Genomic DNA, 17,820 nt, shown 5'->3' with positions numbered 1-17,820 from the left:
CGATGCTCCGCGCTTGCGATTTTACTAATTTATACAAATAATACTTTTAACTTTATTATGCTTTTTTACAACTTATCCTCGAAACATAGATTAAAGGAAAACAAACCGGTCAAGTGCGAGTCAGACTGGCACACAAAGGATTCCGTACCATCGTAAAAGATTGTGCACTTTTTATTTTTTTTTAATCACGGCCATTTTGAAATCCATGCTAATATTATAAATGCGAAAGTGTGTCTGTCTGTCTGCTAGCTTTTCACGGCCCAACCGTTCAACCGATTTGGATGAAATTTGGTACAGAGTTAGCTTATGTCCTTCACATAGGCTACTTTTTATCTCGGAAAATTAGAGTTCCCACGGGATTTTAAAGAACCTAATTCAACGCGGACGAAGTCGCGAGCATCAGCTAGTAATAAATAAAAATACATATAGCTATCGGCACTGGCGGCAAGTAAACCGTGGCCTAGTCCATTCTAGGCATTCTCAATTCTGTGGTCTATATAAGTTATCTATGCATAAAAAAGCAACTTCTTCAAATTAAGGGATGATTCACACTATACCGTGCCGAGGTGCGAACCAACAATTGATTGGAACTTCATATCAAGTTGTATTAGTGAAAGAGCCTGTGAGGGCCAGACCTTCGTTATTTTATAAATTATTTTATATTCATATATTATTGCAAATTCAGCAATTGGCCATCAGAAAGTGTACAATAGTACAATTTGAATAAATGATTTGACTTTGACTAAACTTGAAGAAACGTTCAGCGTTTATAAAATAACGAAGGTCTGGCCCTCACGGGCTCTTAGTCCATATATTCTGTACGGTATGATGTGAACCATCTAATAATTAATTATTATTATATACAATGTCAATTATGTTCAAATAAATAAAATATAATAACAATAGGCATTGCCGATCCATTCAAAACTCTTGTACATATAAGTCCCGCAAATTGCTATTGCGCTGGAGCCATATCTCATTACCATCGAAATGACGTCATTTTGACGTCAGCCGAAATAAAAATATACCATCACCTCGAAACTTCAGTCTAGTACCGACGTCACTAAAATGGCGGCCACGCGTACTAGCAATTCGCGGGACTTATACTAAACATTAGCTGAGCTAAGCTAAGCCCAAAGTCAAAGTCAAAGTCAAATGATTTATTCAAAATAGGTAATAAATTACTCTTATTGATTGTCTGGTATAGTGTTAGATTTGTAAGATAATATAGTGGTGATAATTATAACGCAAACTTAAAACTAAAGCTACGAGGGTTCCAAACGCGCCCAGGTCTGAGAAGAGCCCAGCCCCTCCCGTATCTCCTGACACTTTAGCGCTGTACCAACTAGTTTCCTTGGATAGAGTATAGCTGTTGACATGCACGCAACTTGTTTCCAGTTTATTTATTACGCTGAGCTTAGCTTCGACATAGCTTAGCTGTTGATCTGCAACCGGCTTAATGCTCTAACCTACAGTTGGGCCATTATGAACGTGCAAACTGAGTTATAAATCATTTTTCAAATCAGACCTCTCGCTCGCACTTACAGGTCTCATGGAACTGAAACATTATACTCTGGTGTTGTGTGTAACAGTATAAAAAAAAGGATTTATCGATAATCGATAACGGATTATAATACCCTAAAAAAAATATTTATCAAAATTTTTTTTCGTCACTTTGTCGGCGTGATTAATATTTATACCCATGCTAAATTACAGATTTCTAGCACTAAGTCTCTGAGATTAACCGAGGACAGACGGACCGTCTGTCCGGACATGGCGAAGTTTAAGGGTTCTTCGTTTACTACGGAACCCTAAAAAACGAGGGAAAGATCAGCTATCTGCGTCCAAACGGCATCCCTTGTGGTGTAATGATTTATGACTCAGTTCGCACGTTCATAATGGCTCAACTATAGTACATATATCTCGGCCCCTTTCACTTCCCAGGTGGTAGAAAAGAAACAATCGTATAACAATATAACAGTTGAGATCGCAGAGCTATTTTAGGAGGTATGTGTGTACTCCTATGTATGTCGCTGGTTAGGCACTGGAATGCTGCGAACAAACAAAATTCATGATCAAAGTAAGAATGGGAAAGTATATCACTACCTCACTACCAGTGGCGTGCAGGTCATAGAGGCATAAATGCACTGCTTACCCCAGTTGTAATAGCTCAATGCATATTTTTCATTATGACCTGCCAGTAAACAGGTTCCTACCTAACTAATGCCTACCCTGGCTTTTAACCTTGTGCACGCCACTGCTCACTACCCATATTATAAAATGTTTGTTGGTCCTTCAATCACGCCGCAGCGGAGCAACGACCGGCGTGATTTTTTGCATGGATATAGTCAAAGACTTGGAGAAGTAACATAGGCTACTTTTTTCCCGGAAAATTAAAGAGTTTCCACGGGATATTAAAATGCTAAATCCACGTGGACGAAGTCGCGGGCATCAGCTAAGGGACATTTTTGCCGTATTCACACGCTGTCCGCCTCAGCTGGGGGTCATTTTCGTCCCTTTCACACGCTGTCCGCCTCAGCTGGGGGTCATTTTCGTCCCTTTCATACGCTGTCCGCCTCAGCTGCGGGTCATTTTAGTCCCTTTCACACGCTGTCCGCCTCAGCTGGGGGTCATTTTCGTCCCTTTCATACGCTGTCCGCCTCAGCTGCGGGTCATTTTAGTCCCTTTCACACGCTGTCCGCCTCAGCTGGGGGTCATTTTCGTCCCTTTCACACGCTGTCCGCCTCAGCTGGGGGTCATTTTCATCCCTTTCACACGCTGTCCGCCTCAGCTGGGGGTCATTTTCGTCCTTATCACACGCTCTCTGCTTCAACTGAGGGATATTTTTGTCCCATTTAAACGCTGTCATTCGGCTAGGGGACATTTTTGTCCTAATCGTTTCAAGTTCAAAGTTCAATCTGACATGTATAAAACGTGTTGCATTTCCTACCCAGAAATTGTAGCATATTGGTTTGTTATCAATATAAAAGAGAGAGCAAAATATATTAAAGCAAAGCTGAGAACTTAGTGCCATCCTGTTCTACATTAGAAAATAACTAGCGTATGCCCGCGACTTCGTCTGCGTGGACTATACAAATTTCAAACCCCTATTTTAGCCCCTTAGGGGTCGAATGTTCAAAAATCTTTTCTTAGCGGATGCCTACGTCATAATATCTATCTGCATGCCAAATTTAAGCCAGATCCGTCCAGCAGTTTGAGCTGTGCGTTGATAGATCAATCAGTCATCTTTTTCTTTTAGATAATAATTGAGCCTCAATAGCTCAACCGGTATAGGAGTGGACTGAAAACCGAAAGGTCGACGGTTCAAACCCCGCCCGTTGCACTATTGTCGTACCTACTCCTAGCACAAGCTTGACGCTTAATTGGAGAGGAAAGGGGAATATTAGTCATTAAAAAAAATGGCTAATCTTTCTATTTAAAAAAAAAAAAAAAAATAAAAAAAAAAAAAAAAAATAAAAAAAAAAAAAAGGACAATAGGTCACATTTTCACTTACCCATAAAAGGCGGGGAAACTGGTGTCGGTATTGAACTGGAAATTGACAGGCGTCTTGGGCGAAGCGCAACTATAACTCAAGTAGTCGTCCGAAGCGTGCAACTGTCTATTTAAGCTCGGTTCCGAAGCGCTTCTCGTGATCTTCGGCATCGCCCGAAGCATGGATTCGAGCGAAGCAAGGATTTGTCGGAACAAAGGCCTCTGTTCGCGGTCGAATTTGATGCAGTCTTCGAACAGTCGCTTCAACGCCTGAGGCGCGTCCTGTCGCAACCGTCTGGCGTCAGGTCTCAGGAGACCCCGCCCGACCATCCATAGGATCTGAAATGATAAACATATATTCAGACTAGCTTATGCTCGCGACTTCGTCTACACAAAGGGAAACGCCCATTCGTCAAAGAGTTTTTGGCCAAAGTACATCCATCAATGAAATTAATGTAAGGCATTAGGACTGAGATCACAGATAAAGAAACAAGCACTATTTTGGACATAGAACTCGGAGGAACTTTTATAAACCTTTTTGTTTATTTGTTTTCTCAGTAAGAATTATTGCAATACCTACATTGCCAAGATTGTCATTACGAGCGGAATTAGTTGACAGTCTTTTAATTACGCCGGAGTGTTACGCACAAACCGTTACGAGCAATATTTCAGTTATTAAATAAGTTTTTTTTTTAGTATTCATAACATTGATGGATGAATTTTGGCCGAGAATGGGCGTTTCTCTTTCGAACCCCTATTTTACCACCTTAAACGTCCTTTCTTAGCAGATGTCTACGTCATAATAATTGTCTGCATGTCAGATTTTAGCTCGACCCATCCAGTAGTTTGAGCTGTGCGTTGATAGATCAGTCAGTCAGTCACCTTTTCCTTTTATATATTTAGATTATACTACCCTAGCTCGGAGCCTACATTGAACGCCTCTCCTCAAGGTCATTTTTGATTCATTAAGTTGCAAAACCCGCAATCAGGGTCAATTTTTACTTAACATACCTGGTCTTTATTATTAAGGTGGGTGTAAGGCACCTCGCCGGCCATCAGCTCGAACAGAACGATGCCATACGCGTACACGTCAGATCGAAACGTGTAGGGCACAGGTTCGTCCATACGGATCACTTCTGGAGCCATCCACAGGATAGAGCCCGTGGGTTGTTGCCATTGGATACCTCCTAGTGTTGATGAATCTGCATATACAAGAGAATTTATATTTTTAAAACTACCTTATGCTCGCGACTTCGTCCGCGTGGACTACACTTCAAACCCCTATTTCACCCCCTTAGGGGTTGAATTTTAAAAAATTCCTTCTTAGCGGATGCCTACGTCATAATAGCTATCTGCATGCCAAATTTCAGCCCGATCCGTTTAGTAGTTTGAGCTGTGCGTTGATAGATCAGTCAGTCAGTCAGTCGCCTTTTTCCTTGTATATATTTAGACTAGCTTATGCTCGCGACTTCGTCCGCGTGGACTACAAAATTTCAAAACCCTATTTCACCCCCTTAGGAGTTGAATTTTCAAAAATCCTTTCTTAGCGGATGCCTACGTCATAATAGCTATCTGCATGCCAAATTTCAACCCGATCCTTCCAGTAGTTTGAGCTGTGCGTCGATAGATCAGTCAGTCAGTCAGTCGCCTTTTTCCTTGTATATATTTAGACTAGCTTATGCTCGCGACTTCGTCCGCGTGGACTACACTTCAAACCCCTATTTCACCCCCTTAGGGGTTGAATTTTAAAAAATTCCTTCTTAGCGAATGCCTACGTCATAATAGTTATCTGCATGCCAAATTTCAGCCCGATCCGTCCAGTAGTTTGAGCTGTGCGTTGATAGATCAGTCAGTCAGTCAGTCGCCTTTTTCCTTGTATATATTTAGATTATACGAAATATTGGCTGGAGCCAATCAAATTACATGGCATAAGTAGCAACTAGCGACATCTAATATTAAGTTTACATGAATAAAAAAACATTCTATTCTATTCTATTCTATTCTAACAAGTACTAACCTGACCACCGCACTTTGGCTGTGGCAAGTCCAAAATCTCCTATTTTAACCGACCAGTCGTCTCTTAAAAATATGTTATTTGATTTCAGGTCCCTGAAATAAGAAAGAACAAAATATAGTTTTTTTTTTACTTTCGCACACTGTCTGGCCCAGCTAGGGCTCATTTTTGTCCCATTTACACAATGTCCGCCCCAGCCAAGCAACTACATTGCACCCATAGGCTGTTCATCCCAACTAAGGAACAGTGGCGTGCACAGGTTTGAAGCCAGGGTAGGCATTAGTTAGCTAGGAACCTGTTTATTGGCAGGTCATAATGAAAAATATGCATTGAGCTATTACTATTGGGGTAAGCAGTGCATGTATGCCTCCATGACCTGCACGCCCCTGCTAAGGAACCTTTTTGCCCCATTCATATGCTTTTAACCCTAGCTAGAAGCCATTTTTGCCTCACCATGACCATCCGAAATTGGAGATATTTTTGTCTCATTCAGACAATGTTTACCCCAGCTTTTGCTAGGGGTCATTCTGACCCCATTCTCTCACACCGTCCACATACGAGATTTTTCATTGTCATTTAAACATTCACACTGTTTAAATGACACTTTTGCCCCATTCATACGCTGTCCACCTGAGTTAGAGGACATTTTTGTCCCAGGACAAGGGGCTGTCCGCCCCAGCTGGAGACATTTTTGTCCCATTTTTAGGGTTCTGTATGCATCTAAAACAGATTTTTATTTATTTTTATGCATCATGCAAAATGTCGAAAAAATACGACTGTAGTACGGAACACTCAGTGCGCGAGTCTGACTCGGACTTGGGCGGTTTTTTTTTTATTTGACTTTATTTTACCTGTGAATAATGTTCTTGGCGTGAAGATAGTCCATTCCCTGAGCAGTTTGCCGCGCCACGTCTATAAGGTACAGCATTGGGAGAGGGGTTTCTAAGACGTGCAGATGTTGGTAGAGGGACGAGCCCTCGCACCACTGCGTGACTATGGCTAGGGAGGGCTTGGACACACAGCCCATGAATAGTAGAATGTTGCAGTGCCGCGTCTTCCGTAGCACTGCCACCTGGGGACAAGATGCCCTTTGTTGTGGGTATCAATACTTATAATAAAACTGTAACAGGTCAAATTCTGTACATTGAAGATATTTTGAAAATTTTTTTTCGAGGGCACTCTATAATCGATACTGAACCCAAAACTGTAATTTTTTTTATTTTTGTCTGTCTGTCTGTCTGTCTGTCTGTCTGTCTGTATCACGGCCGCGCATCACGCTGAAACTACTGAATGGATTCCAATGAAACTTGGTACGATTTGAGGTCATACTATGAGGAAGAATATAGGATACTTTTTATCCCGAAATTCAGCATGGTTCCCGTAGGAGAGGGGACGAAAGTTAAAATGTATACTGAGTTGTAATTCATTAACGCGTAGTCCGATTTCATTCATTCTTTTTTTGTTAGAAAGGGGATATTTTAAAGATTGTTCCGTAAATATTTCAAGGTCATCGGTTTTTAACCGACTGTCAAAAAGGAGGTGGTTCTTTTTTCTACATCGATTTTTTCGAGGTTTCTGGACCGATTTGCAAATTTTTTTTTAAATCAACAAAAAAAGTTTACGTCGTGGTCACATAAAAAATTCTGGATTCAACTCCTTAATCCTGGTGCTGCAGGGTTACTGCCCGCCTGGGTTATCAAGATTCAGGAAGTGTTCATAGTGAATTCATATTGTAAGTACCAAGCAACGACAACAATCCCGAAAAATCAAAGAATTCCCGCGGGATTTTAAAAAACGTAAATCCACGCGGACGAAGTCGCAGGAATCAGCTAGTTCAACAATAAAGTTAGTTGTCATCCGATACGCGTTTCGTTAACACAACATGGTGGCAGCGGTGGGATATTAATTGTTTTAATATGATTTTTTTTCTTTTTAAAGCCGGCAACTGAAATCTTAAGACGTCGTCGGCTATACTTAGGGTGAGATCTATAGAGCGCACTTTGACACTGCTTAGACTTAAGATTGAGTTAAAACGGGAGAGATTTATGTTGAGAGATATAGCTCTGTCTCAAGTCTAAGCTAAGTCAGAGTGCTCTATAGATTTCACCCTTAGTTGCATAAAAGATAGAGAATAAATCAAAATTTAAAATAAGAATGAATAGATATCTTCTAAGTAAGTCGTTTCCATCTTAGGCGACATTATCACTTCCCATCAGGTGTGATTGTGGTCAAGCGTGTGCCTATAATGAATTATTAAAAAAAGGTACGTCATATTCCAAGGTTCTTCAGGGTGCTCATTTCAGTGTTGAAATTAAAATTGACTCTTCGTAAGCATCCACGGCGCCCTACGACTTGTTCGATGTCATTTGTCCACCTAGTGGGGGGTATTTCAAGTTCGAACACTGCGCTCCCCACCCCGACTGTCATCTCGACCTATCGCGTACCGGGAGTATTGTCCGGGAACGATTTGCAGGCTCGACCGTACCAAAGAGAGATCTCCCATCGAGCGGTTGATTTGCTCGGTAGCGTCAGCTGGGCCGACGACGCGACGGTTGTGTCTTGAAACTTCTTAATATAGTCCAGATTACAGAAAACTCCGTTAGTGCGAGTACTGTCGTTGGTACATTTGTTCGGGACTACGTCATGAAATGTTATCGATTGAACAGCGCCATCTAGTCTCTACTGTGGCAACCGCCACACTATAGTAGAGAGTAGAGACGTGTTAGGTGGCCCACCGTGGAGGAGTACGTCCATGCACTTGCGCGGCGAATGTTCGCCCGCGCGGACCATGGACCGTACATACACCTCCACGGGATAGCACCGCTTCAACCCAGACCGCCAAACGGGCGTCCTCTACCTCGCGAGCTTCTGCGGTCACCCACACCAGCGCAACGTGCTGATGAAGATGACGACGATGAGGACGACGCAAGCTTTACCGGCGTTGATAATACCCCTGTGCACAACGACGAGCCCACAGCCTACAGTACGGGCGCCCTGGACCCAACACAAAACCGAGACCTCGAGGCCCTAAGCCAAGAAGGCAGGCCTTAGCCGACAACGGCTTAAAGGACGTTACCGGGGAAGCGTTCTTCCCCGCGCCACACCCGGGCAAGGAGGCCATGCCTCGAAGCCCGTACCCCCGTTTTGGCCTAGGTCAAACGGAGAAGACCCCGCTGCTGCACGTGTTAGGTACCGCGCTCACCTCGTTTTTGAAGGCTTGCAGTTGCGCCGGCGTGGGCGTTTTCACGTTGAGCGTCTTGACCGCCACCGGCCCGTGCCAGTGCGCCTTGTACACTGTCCCGAAACTGCCCGAGCCTGAGGTCAAACCACACAGTCACTACCCTTATTATAAATGAGAAAGTGTGTTTGTTTGTTCTAATACTCGTACATAAAAAAAAATTTAATGCTGATTTATTTTATTTTATTTTATTTTATTTTATTTTATTTTATTTTATTATAAAGGCACACAAAACAGGTTTCAGCTATAAATGGTCCAAATAAAAATAAAAAACAATAGATTAAGATCTAAGCGGTAACCCTTAATATGTGTACACAACAATTCTTAAATAAATAAATGCACTAACTAACTGATAAGATACAATTTATAAAAACACAGAAAAAAGAAATACAAGAAAATTAACTATGAAAAATATACTTAAAGTGGAGAGAAGATGCAAAATGTTGATAAATATGTTTTTTAAATATGTTCAAATTATTATTAAAAATGTCAATATTGTGGTTAGCTGTGAAAAGATCATTGTACAGGCGACACATACGGACAACGGGATTGTAAAAGGAAGTATTGTTCTTATATACACTAAGGGCAAAAGGTCTAGGGTTTCTAAATCGGACATTATAATTAATATTAATCAACGACAGCAATACGGGAGAATCTATTTTGGAGTGAATAATCCTATGTAGAGATATTAAATGATAATATTTCCGGCGAAATTCTAAAGTTTGTAACCCAAAGTGTTTCAGTCTGTCGTGGTAAGGTGTGCGCCTATGGCCGATTTGATTCCCTTATCTTAGGAATCTTGAGAAAGAATAAAATGGAGTCAGCAGAAGTTGGTCAGAAAGTGCAAAAACTGACCTATCCTAGCTCCGATGAGTATCTCGTCCGCATGTATGACCCAATCGTCGTAGCTCTCTCGCGGCGACAGAGCGTGTTTCCACGACTCGTCCGCCGACCGCGCGCGCGCTCTCCGTGGTCGTAACGTGCCCGTGGGGGATGCCTGTACACAAGATACAACCTTATTGCTTAGGTTTTACGGTCTTATGTTGCGTGCAGCTTGAATCTAACGTTTAACGCAGACTATGTAAACGATAAAAAAGCTTGGATTTGACTCGCTCCAGCAATGCACGGGGCTGCAATGGCTTGTATAGTACGGTATAATAACATTGTAAATTGAAAAATTAAAAAGAGCAACCGCCGAGTTTCTTGCTGGTTCTTCTCGGTAGGAACGGCATTCCGAACCAGTGGTAAATTAAAACTACCTGACTATTCATAAGCACTTTTAAAAAGTTTACATGAATAAAAAAACATTCTATTCTATTCTTTAACCGTTGAAGTGAAGGAAACCTGCATGCCTGGGTTCTACATAATATTCTCAAAGGTGAGTAAATGTGTGAAGTCTGCCAATCCTTCTATCCTTCTGAGTGGAGACCCGGGCTTAGTAGTGAGCCGGCGATAGGTTCATCATGATGATGATGAAGAACGAATCTCCCAAAATTGTTCGAGATCATAGTTATATATATTTCTCAGTTCTCAGGCTTAGATAGATGGGAGAAGTTTTCCCATCTATACTAAGTCTGAGAACTATAGAGCCTACTTTGACTTGGTCAGACTTTACTTAGAGTTAAAACAAGACAAATTTATCTCAGCGCATAGCTCTGTCTCATTTTTACAGAAAAAGTCAACATCTCAGCCTACGCATGGTTAACCTTAATTTGAATTAAGATAAATTCAACTGTATTGTGTATGCAATAAGTACCTGTGTGCTCTGACTCTGTTGCTGGTCGCCCTTGTCCTTGTCGTCTTTGTTGTGTCGCCCCGACGTCAGGTAGTTGGACGACTGTGGCGAGTTGTTGCTCTGCAACAAATAAATAGTACAGCCCGTCGGAAATATCTGAGAACCTGGCTTAATGACTGATACTGGATAGGCGAAAACGGGCAAGCTGCGGGGAAGCGCGTTCCAGGGAGGTGTGCAGATATTTCCGACGGGTAGTAGGTACAGATAGTACGCGACAGGTCAAGATGACAATCGGGGAGGGAGCGCCCCGCACACCCGCACAGCCCCCGCGCTAAGCCAGTACGGGCGAGCGCAACTTGTCGCGGACTATACATCATCATCAACCGATATACGTCCACTGCTGGATATAGGTCTCTTGTAGAGACTTCCACACGCCACGGTCTTGCGCCGCCTGAATCTGTCCACCTAGTGGGGGGGGGGGGGGTCTTCCACGTTCCAACACTGCGCCTTCCGGTGCGAGGTCACCAGTGCAGCACCTTGGGATATTTCGAACTATGTGCCGGGTGCCTGCCCACTACCAGCTTGCAACTCGTTGGCATATGTCGGTTACTCTCATTCTCCTACGTATCCTTGTATTTCTGATTTGATCACATAAATTGCAAGCATAGTTCTCTCCGTCGTTGAATCGCTGAGTGACTCAGAGTTTTGGGCTCGACAGGACGAAAATCGCTTCTTCAATAAAATTAAGAATTGTGTTATATATTTTAGCGTTTAAACTATCGTGAATGATTTCCATTATATAATATCTCTCAACGGCACGCGTCGCGGTTGAGACTGCGCGCCGCGCGTGCCGTTGCCCGCAGAGCCCGTTGAACTGACTCCCTTGACAAAGGACCCCGGATGGGTCGAAACTGGTCGGGTTAACGTCGACTAAATACGTGAGTATAGCCGTTGAGAGATATTATATATTATAATGTGTTAGGTATATATTATCTTTTCGTCATTTTACCTGGTTCTGCTTCCGCTGGTGTTCCGCGAGTGTCATCGGCCGCTGCACCATGTTGATGCAGACGTTGGGCGCCGAGTTGGATCTGTCTTGCTGGTTCAGCGAGCGCGGGTGTTGCTGCCTACAATGTAGATTATGACATTTGTTGAAGTGAAAACTTCATCAGACGCATTGGTCACCGACATGGTAATATTGATTGCCGACAGATGTAAAAACTTATACAAATTGTGAAATTTTAATTTTTGACACTTCAGTTATTTTAAAACCCAAAAAAAAACAATTTTTCCAGTATTCAGATCAGTCGGCAGTCCTCACAGACTGGCAATTTTCTTTAGGTGAGTGTCAAGATGCAATTGGCCGCGAATGAATTCACAGAATGCAATAAGTTCAATGTATACTAGGCTTTTTAGGAAAGGAGATCGCCCGTGAACGGGCCCTCTTTTCGTCGTGTCAAAACTTAAATTAATTTTTTTTTAAATGTGTTATTTTTTTACGATTATGTTTTATTACGACTTTTTTTCACTCTATTATTGAAAATATCCACAATTACTGTTAGAATCGTAGACATGCGTTTATTTTGAAGAAGTATTAATTAAATATAACCTTAATATCAGCAATATAAAAAATAACATTTCTTTATAACCAGGGTGAATAAATAGAAATCGTTTGCAGAATATAAAGAGTTAATTATTTGTCTACAAAATAAAATTAAAACCATGGTGACATAACAATTATATTAGGGGGGGCCCAAAGCTCCTAAGAAAATGGGCAATCTCTTTTATAGTAATTGTTATCTTCTTCTATATTATATTAAAAGTGAAATTTGGCATCCAGATAGCTATTATGCCGCATCCGCTAAGAAAGCATTTTTTTTAATTCAACCTCTAAGGGGGTTAAATAGGGGTTCGGAATTTGTTTAGTCCAAGCGGACGAAGTCGCGGGCATAAGCTAGTATATCAGATAATTTCGGATTCGAGTGGGACAGGTGCCTGGAAGGTGAAAAATCGATCACAACACAGACATGCATTTAACTGGCAACTTGTGAGTTGAGACCAAGCGGAACGTTGGAAAATGACGTCACAGTTCACACGCAGTCACTTGACTGTCAGCGGGCCTCGATATTTATGCGAACTAATGCGTGTAAATTTTTATAATTTTTATGATTGTGTTTTTTTTTACCTACACTTCAAGGAAATTACTAAATAATTTTAAATACATATCAAAAATATTATCATTTCGGTAACTGCAAAGTGTCGCTACTAGATGGCATTAAACAGTCCCTTCAGTACTGAGTGAAAAACGTCACTGGCAGTAAGCGAAACCGTGGCCGAGTGGTCAAGGCATCGGGCGCGAACCCAGCAGATGCAGGTTCGATTCCTGCCGGTTACGCAATTTTTGATAATATGTATTTAAAATTATTTAATGCATGTAAAATCATAACTATGTACTTGGTGTTATAAATAAAGAAAAAACTAGTGTCGTATATACAGGGTGTAACCAGAACGCTGGCAAAAACGAAGACAGGTGATAGTACTGATTACTGACATGATACCACAAAAAAAAACGCGAAAAAAATTATTAAAAAATCCTATAATTTTGTAAAAGTTTACGATATATTGCATATAAAACATCTGACTGACGCTACTGGTCAACGAATGTTGCGTAAGTACGCCACTCGGAGTCAATGCCGCGTCGTAGGCGGGGCATTGACCCGAGTTTTGCACGCTACACATTGCGGGTTTGAAAAATAGTAAATCACTAAAAGTACAAAATGAGGCAAATGGTTATTGGTATTGGATTGTGTTTAGGTAGTATAACAATGGCACCGATTCCGTTGTCTTTCTCTAAACTAAATTTAGAGTATCTGCAACCTTTTCTTTTTAACAATGCTAAAAAGGGACAGAACACGAACTTTACATTTAAAGACTAAATTTTAGTGCACGCTACAAATTTAAACAGTAGGCTCGCGACTGTGCGCTAAAATCAAGGGTTTTACCATCTAAAAATTAAATTTAAAACTGTCAAACTGTGTCTGTCCTTTTCATATTACATTAGTAAGAAGAGGATGTGAATACTCTAAAATTTAGTTGTGCACTGAATCAGTACCAATATCGGTAAGTTTTTGCTACAACCTGGTTACAACCTGTATAAAAGCTTTATTGTAACACAGTTTCAAGTGATTTTACATGCCTATCGACATTCCTAATAGGGAAGACAGTGTTTAGGAGGTAGCATATTATTTTAGGGTAGTGCTTGCTATATACAGTACAGTTGGAATGTTAAGGGGTATACGGATATACACAATATTCACCAGTTAACATCAAACTCCTTCATCTTCTTGGCCGGGGAGGCAGACCTGAACATATTCATTTTTATTTTCTTAATAAATATGTTTTTTCGACATAATGCATATTTGAATAAAATTACGTAATTAAACAAACTAAAAACCTGACTGTCAATAAATCATCATCATGACCAACCCATCACCGGCTCTAAGCCATTTAGAAGATGCCTATTCACTCTTGATTTGACGGAAAAAATATAATAACCGACATTGAAAGTTATCAAGTTACTACTAAGGTAGGCAACTTACTTGTTCTGATGATATCCAAAATGCTGGGGTAGGTATATGAACCCGGGGTGGGTTTCTGGATTTTTGGCGAGCAACGCGGCGTAATACGCATCTGTCATTCTGACCTGTAATCAGTACCCATATTATATCGGTAACCATATTATAAATGCAAAAGTATGTTTGTTTGTTGGTTTGTCCTTCAATCACGTCGCAACGGAGCAACCGATTGACGTGATTTTTTTTCATGGGCATAGTTAAAGACCTGGAGAGTGACATAGGCTTTTTATACTGAAAAATCTAAGAGTTCCCACAGGATTTTAAAAACCTAAACCTAATATAAAATTTAGTATCAAATGAAAGGTCCTATTTACAAGGTTTCCAAGATATGTGTAACTAGATGATGCCCGCGACTTCGTCCACGTGGATTTAGGTTTCCAAAAATTCCGTGGGAACTCTTTGATTTCCCAGGATTAAAAGTAGCCTATGTCCTTCCCTGGGATGCAAGCTATCTCTGTACCAAATTTCATCCAAATCGGTTGAACAGATGGGCCGTGAAAGGCTAGCAGACAGACAGACAGACACTTTCGCATTTATAATATTAGTATGGATATATATTTTGATGTAGATAACGGCTACATACTACAACTAATTTGATTGCTCTACCAACCTGATGGCAAATGCTGGGCACTTTGTCGGCGCATCGCTGGTGGAACTTGAAGTTGCACTGGCTGCAGTAGAAGCCGTTGAACAGCAGGCGCCGGCAACACTCGCAGAAGGCCAGCGTGAAGAATGTTTTGCGTGTGAACTGGTGGGACATGTGCGACATCACTGGCAGCTTGTCCAGGATGCGCACTGTCACCTGCAACATATACGATGGCTCCGCTAAGTACCAACTAGCGGCTCTGGATGCTGTTGATCGTGGAGCTAGGAGACTCATAGGCAATGACTCCCCTTTACTGGCGAAACTACAAAGTCTCGATCACCGCCGCAAGGTCACCGGCTTATCAGTGTTTTATAGGATATATTTCAGAGAGTGTGCTCAGGAACTTTTTGATCTTGTCCCCCCTTCAACATTTTACCACCGAACCACAAGACTTTCGTTGGGCGAGTTTCCATCCTTATGTCGTCGATATTCCATCTACACGCACGAAACGTTTTGCGTCATCATTCCTCATACATATGGCTAAGGTTTGGAATACTCTTCCGCGACATGTGTTTCCTACCAATTACAACTCGGGTTTCTTTAAAACAAGAGTGAATAGGCATCTTCTAGGTAAACGCGTCCCATCTTAGGCCACATCATCACTTTCCATCAGGTGTGATTGTGGTCAAGCATATACCTATAATGAATAAAAAACCGGCCAGGTGCGAGTCAGGCTCGCGCAATGAGGGTTCCGTACTACAGTCGTATTTTTTCGACATTTTACACGATAATTCAAAAACTATGATGCATAAAAATAAATAAAAATCTGTTTTAGATTGTACACGTGAAGACCTTTCATATGATACCCCACTTGATATAGTCACTCACTTCGAAAGTTGAAAATACTAATTATTAGTTCATGACCACAATTTAATTTTTTTTGTGTGATCTAACCCTAAATTCACGGTTTTCAGATTTTTCCCCAAATGTCAGCTATACGATCTACTTACCTGCCAAATTTCATGATTCTAGGTCAACGGGAAGTACCCTGTAGGTTTCTTGACAGACAGACAGACAACAAAGTGATCCTATAAGGGTTCTGTTTTTCCTTTTGTGCTACCAGAATGGTAAATCAAATCAGATAATTTATTCAAAATCAGTACCCTTATTATAAATGCGAAAGTGTGTTTGTTTGTTGGTTTATCCTTCAATTACGTCGCAACGGTGCAACGGATTGACGTGCTTTTTTGCATGGGTATAGATAAAGACCTGGGGAGTGACATAGGCTACTTTTTATCCAGGAAAATCAGAGAGTTCCCACAGGAGTTTTAAAAACCTAATTCCACGCGGACGAAGTCGCTGGCATCAGCTAGTAGGTTATAATAGCAGGAAATGCTTGTCTCTAAACAGAGATTTCTTTCAGCTTCCCATTCAAGGTTGTGAGTAAGACATATTAAAAAGTGAATTATCTTACTCTGTGATTTTGTTAACAAGAAAGTTGTTTAAATTAAATTATAATAATGTCCACAGTTTCAATGGAATTTTTACTGTGAAAGTAATCAATTATTCACTGCTTTCCAAACCAATTTATTCTAAATTTATTATAAGTATTGATATAACAATAAATAAAACTCACCATGAATTGTATCAAGGTTCTATGAATTACCTCTTTAACTCTTTAAACTTCTTCCACAATAAATTCAACAAGTCAATCGCTTATCTTTTAAATGCAACAATACCTGCAAAACTACACAGTATCCTAACAAAGCACGGAAATAAAACACTGACCTCCTCTGCATCAATCATAGTAATGTCGATATCCCATGGTACCACTTCGTTATTGCCTGTCCGAACTACTTCACACATTTCACAAGTCAAGTTCCTCAGTTTGAGCGCCTTCATCAGCGCCTCGCGGAGAGTCACGCCTTCCTTCACCTGCACGCTGGTGCGCTGCTGGTTGGGCAAGTGAGCCCGCAGGAACACCTTCGGCTGCCGTGTGAGCGTATCGTACTTCTTTGACTCATCCTGCCAAGGGTACTCCTCCGACCGGTCCGGCGAGTCGCACTGCAACAATTCACGTAAAGTCTGCTCCCTGAGTTCCAAGGTATGCAACTTGGCAGTCAGCTCCTGGTACTCCGACAAGTACAGCGACGGAGGGTGCTGCAGTCCAGCGAACTTCGCGTTCAAAGCATCAATGTTTTCCCGAGTCACATTTATTATACTTTGAATGTTCCTAATTTCATATGTCGGATCCGCTACGTCGTCACTGTCGGTCGAAGTCGACATATTAGCACTGTTGAGCGATAACGCGGGTATATTTCCATTAATTCTTCTTGTACAATTTTCTTTATCTCTAGTAACTGCCATTTCTTTTCTTTTTTTTAATTTTTTCTTAATTTTCTTCGCGCATACTCGCGCATAGCAGATAGACAATGTTTGTTGCCATTTTATCGCGTAATATGTGCAGATTAAACAAAATTTGTTCTTGCATATAAATGACAATGAAATTAATATTACAAATTAACTAAAAAAATACACAATTTTTAAATAAATATTGTAAAATGAATAAAACTTTACTTCGAAACTTTGGGAATCTCAGGCTTAGGAACTAGGAAGTTCAGGAATGTCGACCAAAGAATTTTTTTTAAACTGGTTTTACGGCTCTGGATTCTAGCTCTTTTGAGCCTCCAAAGAATATAATAAAAATGTCAACACAGACGAATAACACAAAACGATGCCCACAGAATAAACACTACACACACAAAGACACACATTCTCTATGATCGGGCGAGCAAACAGCACTATCAAACAATAACGGTGACTCCAAAACCTATTTTTATCGCTACCTACTTTCAAAAAGGAAGAGGTTTCAGCGCGTTTTTTCTACGTTCAGAATAATCGACCCTATTTGGTCAAAAAGTCTGGAATCCAGAGCTGAAATGTAGTGTGATGTTTTTGCTGGTTCGTACGTTCGTAAACTACCTAATGTGATGATTTGTGGATTAACTTCTTGGTAAATTTTTTTATATACATGGTCTATGATACTAGAACCCAGAGCTATAAAAGCATTTGAAAAAATAGTATCAAAGGTCTATGTCACGGCTGTAAAAAAAATGACA

The 17,820-nt window shown here is 41.0% G+C and overlaps 1 protein-coding gene across 2 annotated transcripts; it reads right to left on the bottom strand.

Moving 5' to 3' along the window:
- Positions 1 to 1,298: 1,298 nt before the first annotated feature.
- Positions 1,299 to 17,338, bottom strand: Raf (Raf oncogene). 2 transcript variants are annotated; one of them, XM_034985074.2, is made up of 13 exons: positions 16,490 to 17,338; positions 14,726 to 14,917; positions 14,080 to 14,183; positions 13,798 to 13,842; positions 11,490 to 11,607; positions 10,502 to 10,600; positions 9,601 to 9,742; positions 8,710 to 8,822; positions 6,359 to 6,579; positions 5,511 to 5,602; positions 4,505 to 4,695; positions 3,516 to 3,832; positions 1,299 to 2,052 (listed from the first exon to the last, which is right to left on the bottom strand). In XM_034985074.2, exons 1-13 carry the CDS (start codon positions 17,066 to 17,068, stop codon positions 2,022 to 2,024), a joined length of 2,244 nt encoding a protein of 747 aa, XP_034840965.1. In that variant the 5' UTR covers positions 17,069 to 17,338; the 3' UTR covers positions 1,299 to 2,021. The 2 variants fall into 2 exon arrangements, with proteins under 2 accessions (XP_034840965.1, XP_034840966.1); XM_034985075.2 differs by lacking the exon at positions 13,798 to 13,842.
- Between the last annotated feature and the right edge of the window lie 482 nt (positions 17,339 to 17,820).

This window comes from Maniola hyperantus, chromosome 4 (genome assembly GCF_902806685.2).
Source record: "Maniola hyperantus chromosome 4, iAphHyp1.2, whole genome shotgun sequence".
In the NCBI taxonomy this organism is placed as follows: Eukaryota; Metazoa; Arthropoda; class Insecta; order Lepidoptera; family Nymphalidae; genus Maniola; species Maniola hyperantus.
This window is presented reverse-complemented; position numbering and strand designations above follow the sequence as displayed.

Coding starts and splice junctions, on each gene's coding strand:
- Raf (XM_034985074.2), bottom strand. CDS start 17,068: ATGGCAGTTACTAGAGATAAAGAAAATTGTACAAGAAGAATTAATGGA. Junction 11,608..13,797: donor AAGGAGTTTGATGTTAACTG/GTGAATATTGTG, acceptor TCTACATTGTAG/GCAGCAACACCCGCGCTCGC. Junction 2,053..3,515: donor AGTTTCCCCGCCTTTTATGG/GTAAGTGAAAAT, acceptor GTTTGTTCGCAG/CATTCCAGTGCCTAACCAGC.